This window comes from Capra hircus, chromosome 7 (genome assembly GCF_001704415.2).
Source record: "Capra hircus breed San Clemente chromosome 7, ASM170441v1, whole genome shotgun sequence".
Taxonomy (NCBI): Eukaryota; Metazoa; Chordata; class Mammalia; order Artiodactyla; family Bovidae; genus Capra; species Capra hircus.
This window is the reverse complement of record NC_030814.1, coordinates 92965956-92977159: the sequence shown is the minus strand read 5'-3', so window position 1 is coordinate 92977159 and position 11204 is coordinate 92965956. Positions and strand designations below refer to the sequence as shown.

At 42.3% G+C, this 11204-nt stretch overlaps 1 protein-coding gene across 2 annotated transcripts in view; it reads right to left on the bottom strand.

The window, feature by feature from the left end:
- Positions 1777 to 11204, bottom strand: part of ADGRE1 (adhesion G protein-coupled receptor E1) — a 94955-nt gene continuing 85527 nt past the window's right edge. For both annotated transcript variants that reach the window (XM_018050945.1, XM_018050946.1), the window contains 5 exons: positions 9414 to 9480; positions 8624 to 8715; positions 7392 to 7560; positions 7172 to 7276; positions 1777 to 2207 (listed from right to left, as the gene is read on the bottom strand). In XM_018050945.1, the coding sequence (XP_017906434.1) occupies positions 2202 to 2207; positions 7172 to 7276; positions 7392 to 7560; positions 8624 to 8715; positions 9414 to 9480 (439 nt within the window). In that variant the 3' untranslated portion in view covers positions 1777 to 2201. The remainder of the gene's footprint in view (positions 2208 to 7171; positions 7277 to 7391; positions 7561 to 8623; positions 8716 to 9413; positions 9481 to 11204) is intronic.

Below are 11204 nucleotides of genomic sequence, written 5' to 3'. Positions count from 1 at the left end.
CAGAAGTCAACACAACATTGTAAAGAAGTTATACTCCAATTAAAAATGAATGTAGAAGATCATTTAAAAAGTCAAATGGTAGGGTAAACAATCTTTAAGATCTTTTATTTTTTATTGTCTTTTCAATTGCTAATTTTTTTATTTTTTTTTTAATTTTATTTTTACTTTATTTTGCTTTACAATACTATATTGGTTTTGCCATACATTGACATGAATCAGCCACGGGTGTACATGAGTTCCCAATCCTGGAAAGGTTTTATCAGAATGTCTGAGAAGTTTGGAACATCATTTGAAATAAACATCTTTTTAGTGCAGTTCCGAATCTCATTAGAATGAGCTCCAAACACATATCTAAATGCTCATACAAGTTCTTCTGTTTGCTGGTCATGAGGATGGGCAGAGTCGTTATTATTGTTGGTGTGTCTCCCTGACCCCCTTTTGGGTCAGTTGTCTGCCCCCTTCTCCTGAAAATGCTGTCGTGTCTGACTCTTTGAGATCCCATGGACTGTAGCCCAGGCTCCTCTGTCGGTGGGATTCTCCAGGCAAGGATACTGGAGTGGGTTGCCATTCCCTTCTCCCGGGGATTTCCCGACCAGGGATCAAAAATGTCTCCAGCATTGCAGGCATTCCCATTCTAGCTATAGGATTCTTTACTGTCTGAGCCACCAGCCCTGCATCGCTCTGCTAGAAATTGGTCCCCATGAAGCAGGAGCTGTGAAACATTGTCCCATCACAGTGGGGGCAGCACACAGCCAGTAATTGACTGACAGAGATTTTTAAAAAATCGTTGGTTCCCTTGTGTCAAAATGGGATGAGGCTGAGATACAATTCATGGATCAGGCTGAAAGTAAGTTCCAGTCAAGACTGTAAACTTGCCTGGCTCCTTCTATTCCTCATCTTGTTTCCTTCACTTTTTCTCTCTTTTCAGAGCATTCTGTCGATAAATCATGAGCACCAAAATCACCCCTCCCACGTTCTGCTTTTAGGGAACCTGATTTAAGTCAATAGTTGTTATTTTATAAATAGTAGTGTTCAGTGGAAAACAGTGTGGAGAGTCCTTAAAAAAAATTAAAAACAGAGTGATCGTATGATCTAGCAATCCTACTCCCAGCCATATATCTGAGAAAAATGAAAAGTCTAATTTGAAAAGGTACATGCCCTAATGTTCATAGCAGCACTGTTCACAAAATAACCAAGACATGGAAACAATCTAAATGTCCATGGACAGAGAAATGGATAAAGAAGATGTGGTAAGTATATACAACGGAATATTACTTGGCCATTAAAAAGACTGAAATAATGTCATTTGCAGCAACACGGATGGACCTAGAAGTTGCGCTACTAAGTGAAGTAAGTCAGACAGAGAAGGAGAAATATCATATGACATCCCTTATATATGGAATCTAAAAAGCAATGATACAAATTGACTTACGTTCAAAACAGAAAGGGAGTCACAGACTTAGAAAATGAACTAATGGTTACCAGGGGGAAGTATGTGATGGACATGTACACACTGCTATATTTAAAATGGATAACCAACAAGGACCTACTGTATAGCACAGAGAACTCTGCTCACTGTTATGTGGCAGCCTGGAAGGGCGGGGAGTCTGGGGGAGAATGGTTACATAAATGTGTATGGCTGAGTCCCTTTGCTGTTCACCTGAAACTATCACAACATTGTTTGTTAATCGGCTATACCCCAGTACCGGGGGGGCGGGGGGGGGAAACGTTTAAAAAAGAGCTGGAGGTTTCTTCGTTGAAAAGCAAGCCAGCCAGTCAGAAAACAAGTCATTTATTGAGGGCTACTCTGTGTGCGAAGCATGTGATAGAAGCTGGAGAGGCATGCTTAAAGCCACACATCAATGGACTGAGGACAAATCAAAGTGGTAGCCAGAAGTTCTTGGTCCTGCCATTGCACTGAGATCTGTTGTCTCCACAAAACTCTGAAAAGTCAGAGTTGCAGAACACGGAAAGTAAAATGGTAAGCTGGAACAGAAGCTCTTCTTTTCTCACCAGGACAGGAAGCCATGGGAAGACCACCCCACCCAATCATCCATAATCCAAATTGTCCAGAGAGTTCTAGGGCTGGCGAGATACTGCATTTCCACATTAAGCTGAGAAGAGATTTCAGAGAAGGCTTCTGCAGGCACCTGCTTTCCTGAGATGTTATTCCATTGTGTATTTGAAAGCAAGAAGGGACTTCAACCCTGTAAGAGAAATCAGAATCAGAATCAATGGCAGGAGTAGTACAGTTTGAACTTAGGGATCATATGTGTGTGGGCACAGGTCTTAGAAATACAGGCAGAGATAAATACGGCAACAAAGACTAGAAGGATAAACATTAAAAATTTAACAATATTACCTCCAGGCACTGTTGACAAACTCAAAAGCTGTTCTCAGCCTCTTGACTATTGATATTCCCATTCTAGAAGCTAGAAAGCAGAATACTTGCTTTGTCAAATTCCTCTATAACTATTACTATACTATTACTATAACTATAACTATTCCTCTATTCCTCTATTCCTCATGTGATACAGTTCTGACCAATTAGGTGAAAGGGAAATCCACTAAGGGGCTTCTGGAAAAACTTTTGTTTCTTGTTAAAGAGAGAGGGTTGAAAGGTGAGTTTGCCACTCTGTCCCATCATTCTTCTTCCTGCCTTGAACACGCTCATGATGACTGGAGCTATGGCAGCCACCTTGCAACCATGAAAATAACTGATGAAAAGTCAGTATGTTATTGGTGAGATGGAAAACTAGGAAGAGCTTAGATCCTTAGCAACCTTCTAAGCAACAGAAGCAATACCAGCAACACCTAATTCTGAGCTTCTATTCTTGCAATAAAAAGAATTTCCTATTTATTTAAGCCACTGGATCTTAGTTACTTGTTCTTGGAATATGTCACGGGGGGGGGGGATTAATAAGGCATTCTGGTAGGAGATGAAAGACCACAAAAGATAAATGCAATAAATAAGGAAATTGTAGTGTTAGAAAGTAGAAAGTACAAAAAAGAAAATCAAGATAAGGGGGTGGGAGAACCATGAATACCTGGGTGGGTGAATAGGAAGCTGCACAAAATAGAGTTATCAGAGGAAAATCTATTGAAAAGAAATGACTGGAACAAAGATTTGAAGGAAGTGAGGGAGTTGTCTATGTGGGTGTTGGGACAAAACATTCATGGCATTCAAGAACATTCAGTTCAAGACTCCAAAGTAGTAAGTGAGCCTGGCATGTCTGAAGAATCTTGAGCAGGCCAGTGTGGGTGGAGCAAAGTGAAATGAGGGGTCTATTAATAGGTGACAAGGACAGGAAGGAAAAGAGAATCAGATCAGACAGGGCCGTGTGGGCCACAGGGAGGACTTTGGCTTTGACTCTGAATGAGGTGGGAGCCATGGAGTGTTGTAGGTAGAGACGGGAAGATACCTGTCTTGGGTGTTCACAAGCACCCTCTGGTTGCTGCAAGGAGAACTGACCAAAGATAGTGAAGTTGGTCAGTTGCGTCCGACTCTTTGTGACCCCGTGGACTATAGCCCACCAGGCTCCTCCGTCCATGGGGTTCTCCAGGCAAGAATACTGGAATGGGTTGCCATTTCCTTCTCCAGGAGATCTTCCCGACCCAGGGATTGAACTCAGGTCTCCCGCATAGCAGGCAGACGCTTTAACCTCTGAGCCACCAGGGAAGACCAAAGATAAGGCAGGGAATAGATTAGGGAGGCAGGGAGGCAGACCTCTTTTGAGTTTATTTCCATCATCCTGGATAGAGACAACAGGACTTGGACCACAGTAGAAGGAATGAAGGGAAAGAGAAGCAAGCAGATTCTAGATCTATTTTGAGGAGGAGTCATCAGGATTTTTGATGGAGCAGAGATGAGGGAAGGGGAGAGGGAAAGCAGAGTCAAGCAGAGTCAACGTTAATTTCACAACTTCACTCTTGAACAATAGAAAAATAGAGGACCCTCTGTGGAAATGAGAGGTAGGGGAATCTGATGATGTAACATATTGCAAATGAGATGCTCATTTGGGACAGGTTACCTCTGAAACATCTATTAGATATCTAAGTAGGCATTTGGTAGGTGGCAGGTTATATGAGCGTAGAATTCAGGAGACAAGGGTGGACTGCACATTACTTAAATTTGGGGCGTCGTTGCTAATAGATGGTGGCATAGCCATGAGACTGGATGAGATCCACTGTGTAGGAGACAACGTGCGCTGCGACGGAAAATGATGTGCTGTCAGGGGATACGTTCTCTGGGTTATCTGGCCCAAATCTATAGTGGAACTACTTTACAGTTTTATCAGTTTTAAACAACTGACAGTGATGGGAAATAATTTCATGGAAAAAATAGTTTTGCCCCTACTTGTCCATTCATTAGATATTATTGAGATTATATATGTATTATAATTAATATATTAAAACACAGATAAATACATTTATGAATTTTATGTGTTATGTAATATAAATGATTCTATATAACTCCTGAATATTTACATTATATGTACATTATATATATTAAAGAATATGAATAATTACATATAATGTCTATATATTTAAATTTTTATGAACAATTTATATATATATAAATTTATATTTATATAGCACATAATTTGAAATGCATATATTATGCAATATGAATACATATATAAAATCTGTATATACAATTATATGTATAATTTATATATTACACATAAAATTTTTATATACTATATGTATTTATTGGAGAAGTAAATGGCAACTCACTCCAGTACTCTTGCCTGGAAACTATATATTTGTACTTATATGTATATGTATGCTTATATGTATATGTATACTTATGTATTTATACTTATATATGTATACTTATATGTATATTTATACTTATATATGTTTATATTTATTAACATATAGTTGGGCTTCCCTGGTGGCTCAGTGGTAAAGAATCCGCATGCCAGTGGAGGAGACATGGGTTCAATGCCTGGGTTATGAAGATCCCCTGGAGCAGAAAATGGCAACCTACTCCAGTATTCCTACCTGGGAAACCCCATGGACAGAGGAGCTTGGCAGACTATAGTCCATGGAGTCACAAAGAGTGGGACATGTCTTAGCGACTAAACGACAATAACAAATATAAAATTTATATATTATAATATGAATGATTAGATATAGTGTTTGTTTATTTACAATTATGTGTATAATTACATGATATATAATTATGTTATATTATATATAGTACATTTATTTACCAGTGAGAAAACCAGGCAGATGTTATAACTGGTTCAAAAGACAACACAAAGAGCATACATATATATACATTAAAAGTATAGTGATATTATGTATTGTGTATACATTGTGAACATTGTATACATTATATGAGTGCTATGCATTACGTATCAGAGAAGGCAATGGCACCCACTCCAGTACTCTTGCCTGGAAAAGCCCATGGACGGAGAAGCCTGGTAGGCTCCAGTCCATGGGGTCGCTAAGAGTTGGGCACGACTGAGTGGCTTCACTTTCACTTTTCACTTTCACGCATTGGAGAAGGAAATGCAACCCACTCCAGTGTTCTTGCCTGGAGCTTCCCAGGGACAGAGGAGCCTGGTGGGCTGCTGTCTATGAGGTCGCACAGAGTCGGACACGACTGAAGTGACTTAGCAGCAGCAGCAGCATGCATGCCTTAGGTATACATTGTATACATTATATGTATGATGTAATACACAGACATGTCTGTTCTTTACATTCTCTTGTCAGCCAGTTACACCATCTGTTCATTTCTTCAATGATTAATAAGCAGAATAAAATCCTTAACATATGCTTATTTCATATCCATGAGTCATGATTTTATCTTTTTTAGTTTGCACAGCTACTGAAGTGCAGAGCTGGGATTTATTTATTTATTTATTTTAAATTTAAATTTATTTATTTTAATTGGAGGCTAATTACTTTACAATATTGTACTGGTTTTTCCATACATCAACATGAATCTGCCACGGGTATACACATGTTCCCCATCCTGAACCCCCCTCCCTCCTCCCTCCACGTACCATCCCTCTGGGTCATCCCAGTACACCAGCCCCAAGTATTCTGTATCATGCATCAAACCTGCACTGGTGATTTGTTTCATATATGATATTATACATGTTTCAGTGTCATTCTCCCAAATCATCCCACCCTCTCCCTCTCCCACAGAGTCCAAAAGACTGTTCTATACATCTGTGTCTCTTTTGCTGTCTCGCATACAGGGTTATCATTACCATCTTTCTAAATTCCATATATATGAGTTAGTATACTGTATTGGTGTTTTTCTTTCTGGCTTACTTCACTCTGTATAATAGGCTCCAGTTTCATCCACCTCATTAGAACTGATTCAAATGTATACTCCATTGTTTATATGTACCACAGCTTTCTTATCCATTCATCTGCTGATGGACATCTAGGTTGCTTCCATGTCCTGGCTATTATAAACAGTGCAGAGCTGGGATTTAAACCCAGGCAGCCTAGCTCCCCAACCCCCACATTTAAATACCACCGTTTATCAAATGAGTTAATACACATGAAGGTCAAAGCTATGGTTTTTCCAGTAGTCATGTACAGATACAAGAGTTGGACCATAAAGAAGGCTGAGCACCAAAAAATTGATGCTTTTGAATTGTGGTGGTGATGGTTTAGTTGCTCAGTCGTATGTGACTCTTGCAACCCCATGGACTGCAACCAGGCTCCTCTGTCCATGGAACCCTTGAGGCAAAAACACCGGAGTGGGTTGCCATTTCCTTCTCTGCCTTTGAACTGTACTGCTGGAGAAAACTCTTAAGAGTCCCTTGGACAGCAAGGAGATTAAACCAGTTAATCCTAAAGGAAACCAATCCTGACTGTTCATTGGAAGGACTGATGCTGAAGCTGAAGCACCAGTACTTTGGCCAGCTGATGGGAAGAGTCAACTCACTCCCTGATGCTAGGAAAGATTGAGGGCAGGAGAAGGGGACAACAGAAGATGAGATGGTTGAATGGTTATCACCAACTCAATGAACATGAGTTTGAGCAAACTCTGGGAGATAGTGAAGGACAGGAAAGTCTGGTGTGTTGCAGTCCATGGGGTCACAAAGAGTTGGACACAACTGAATGATCGAACAACAAATGCTTAGCTTACAGCACATAACACTCAGTCTGACCAGAACATGCAGACAACACACAGTCTCACCGTTTTGGAAGTGGAGGGAACGGATGACAGTACGATCCCTGAGGTCTGGGTCTCAGAGCTGGGTTTGGTCTTCCTGGCCATGCATCTTCTATATTCTTCCCGTACCTGAAGGCGGATACACACCATGGGGAGATGAATCACGCTTAGATACAGGGGGAGTGTCCGTGGCACGGATAAGCTCCCTGGAAGGAGCGGGGCTGGGAGGGCAGCAGGTACGCACCTGGCGGCTGAGCAGACAATGAATGAGGAAGATGAAGGCCCCCTGCAAGCTGTTGATGACGGTGAACAGATAAGCCATGATATTGGCCACGGGTCCAATTTGGAAAATGCCCAACACCCAGGAGCACCCCAAGATGAAGATCTGGGCAAAGGCTTTGAAGGTCAGTAACCTGGAGGGGAAGATTTGCAGAGGATATAGTTCTGGCTGTCACCCTCACGGGCCACCATGCTCCCAGGTATAGTCTGAGGCTGCCACCACGTGACCCATGACCTGGGTGAGAATCAATGTGGAACACAGGATCTAAGCCTAGAGGTAGGGAAGTCTAATCCTACAGCCACTGAAAAGGCAATTGGCCTACAGGTACACATGGTCACAAAGATGTGTGGACACATGTATTTAATGCAATATTGTCTGTGGTAATAAAAGGCTAGACATAAAGTAGCCAAGCCATGGAAGCAACCTGAACGGTCATCAGCAGGGGATGCATAAAGAAGATGTGGTGCATATAGACAGCGGAATATTACACAGCCACAAAGAAGGATGAGATAATGCCATCTGCAGCAACATGGATGGACCTGGAGAAGATCCTACTAAGTGAAGTAAGTCAGACAGGGAAAGACAGACACCATATGATATCACTTATGTGGGGAATTTGAAATATGGCACAAATGAAGCTATCTACAAAACAAACAGACTCACAGACACGGAGAACAGACTTGTGGTTACCAAGCAGGAGGGGGTATGGGGGTGGGGTGAAATGAGAGTTTGGAGTTGGTGTGTGTGTTCAGTCACTCAGTGGGCTCCAACTCTTTGTGATCCCATGGACTGTAGCCTGCCAGGCTCCTCTGTCTATGGAATTCTCCAGGCAAGAATATTGGAGTGCTCTTCTCTGGGGGATCTTCCCAACCCAGGGATCAAATTCAGGTCTTCCACATTGCAGGTGGATTCTTTATCATCTGAGCCACCAGATCATTTAAATAAACTGTGTTCGATCCTTACACTGAAACACTCTATCTTTAAAAAAAGGTATTGTCAACAGATTTTGGTATTGGAAACACTCGTTCCTCCTAGCAATGGTGCTAAGGCATGCTTCACACGCCTTCCTGATCTAGACACTATGCTGTATTCCATTTGGAGTGCAGGACCAGGCTTACAAAAGGTACTCAAGTGAATATTTGGGGAAATAAGGAAAGGGGACTAGAAGATGAGGGGAAAGGAAGGCTGGACTGTACCTGGTGTCTTTGAGTGTGGAGACTTCCGAATTGATGCTAGAAAGCTTCTGCCTCAGGATACATAGTGTCCAAGTCAGGAGGATGGAATTGACCTACAGAGCCAAGCAGAAGGGATGGAAAGGCTGGATATACAAATGGATGATGGCCAGACCATTTATGAAAAGGGAACTTTGACCCATAGTCTGCAGTAACCACTCCAGGAAGCCAAACAATAACTCCTTCAGCAACCCACCCCACATGATCAGGACTTGACTGATACTTGACAGCCTCCCTCATTTTTGCCTCTGCTTCCAACTTAGGACCAAAAGGAAAAAGCCAGTATATAACCCTAACCGATCCCCTAGGATGCCCTGCATTTAGTCAGCCTACCTGTAGAGTCCTTCTGTCAACAGCCTCTGAGCAGGGCATACCTGAAGCCTGCCCTTTTTTCCCCTATAGAACTTTCCCACTCATCTGCCTGTTTTTGAGTCTCTGACAAAAGCAAGTGATTTGACAAATGAAAGTGGCTGACTCCCTTACCATAAGTGTTTGTGTTCAGCCACGTCCAATTCTTTGCAACCCCATGGACTGTAGCTTGCCAGGCTTCTCTGTCCATAGGATTCTCCAGGCAAGAATGCTGGAGTGGGTTGCCATGCCCTCCTCCACGGGATCTTCCCGACCCAGGGATTGAACCCGCTTTCCTTACATCTCCTGCACTGGTAGGCGGGTTCTTTACCACGAAGTGCACCTGGGAAGCCCTGGGTCTCTTTGATCCTCCTCCAAAACACACCAAACCAAGCAATCAGCTTACCACTATAATTGTGCACACTGGCCCCAGGAAGCTCCAGATGAACCCTGTTTCTGTATTCAGCCAGCAGCTATGAAGAAAAACAGGAGTCAGTTATTGTATCAAAGTCCTAACCCTAAAATGACTCACACCCTGCCAGATATGCTTATGGAAGAGTATTGGAGGATGAGGTTGAAGTGAAAATTTTCACGATGGACCAGGTCACATTTCAGTTTTCTTCTTTCAGACCTTCTTCCTTAGTGAACGTTCCTGAAATGTTCTCTTCACGCCTGGGATAGAGATCATTTCTCAGTTCATAACCTTTGTATTTCCTCTCTCCAGAACTCTCCACGGTGCACTTTGTCATTCAATTCTCAGCTCGAATATCACCTCCTCTGAAAAGTCACACTGTGTCTGGTCCTTCCCTAGCAGAATTTGCTGCTTTTTTTTTTCCATAACACCTGTCAGTATCATAAATTATCTTGCTCAGTTGTTTGTTTAAATTGTCTATCTTTCCCTACTAGACTATGAGCTGCAGGAAAATTTGGGCTTTGAATTTTTTGTTTATCTCTGAATACCCAGCACTCAGTGCAAAGCCTGGCATGGATGAGGCATTCTGTAATTATTTGTTAATAGAAATGAAGTGAGAAATGGAGTCAGTAAACAAGGATGTCATAGCCATCAGTGATTCCAGCCCTCCAAAAGTGAATTTCTGAGCCTGGAGGGCAATCAGGAAAAACAATACCTGCTATCAGGCAGCCATAAACCACTCCCCTCCATGAGCACTGAGGACCTAGGGGTGGGGATGTGAAAAACCAGGATACTGGCCCCAGATAGCTGGGATGCAAATGAAAAGAATGATTTTAGTGAGCCCAGACTTTGTTGACAGATGTCCATATAGTCAGTTATGGTTTTTCCCGTAGTCACATATGATCTAAGAGTTGGACCATAAAGAAGGTTGAGCGCTGAAGAATTAATGCTTTTGTACTGTGGTACTGGACAGTGAGAGTCCCTTGGACTGCAAGGAGATCAAACCAGTCAGTCCTAAAGGAAATCAATCCTGAATAGTCATCGGAAGGACTGATGTTGAAGCTGAAGCACCAATACTTTGGCCACCTGATAAGAAGAGCTGACTCATTGGAAAAGACCCTGATGCTGGGAAAGATTGAGGGCAGGAGGAGAAGGGGGCAACAGAGGAGGAGATGGTTGGCTGGCATCACTGACTTAATGGATACGAGTTTGAGTAAATTCCAGGAAATAGTGAAGAACAGGGAAACCTGGCATGCTGCAGGCCATGGGGTCACAAAGAGCTGGACACAACTGAGCGACTAAACAACAACTATAACTACTATCTTCTCACATAGAACCTTTGATAAACCTACCTCACTTTAAAACAGACCCATGGCAGAATATTTCTAAGCCATAAAAAGGGACGAATTTGGGTCAGTTGTAGTGAAGTGGATGTACCTAGAGCCTGTTATACGGAGCAAAGTAAGTCAGAAAGAGAAAAACAAATATCGTCTATTAATGCATAGAAAAATGGTACTGATGAAAGTATTTGCAGAGAAGGAATGAAGATGCAGGTGTAGAGAACGGATTAATGAACACAGTGGGGGAAGGAGAGGGTGGGATGACTGGAGAAAGCAGCATTGAGATATACACACTGCCATGTGTGAAATAGGTAGCGAGTGCATGCATGCACAGCTGCTTCAGTCATGTCTCACTCTTTGCAACACTATGGACTGTAGTCTTCCAGGCTCCTGTTGTCCATGGGGTTGTTAGTGAGAAGCCACTGGGTAATACAGGGAGCCCAGC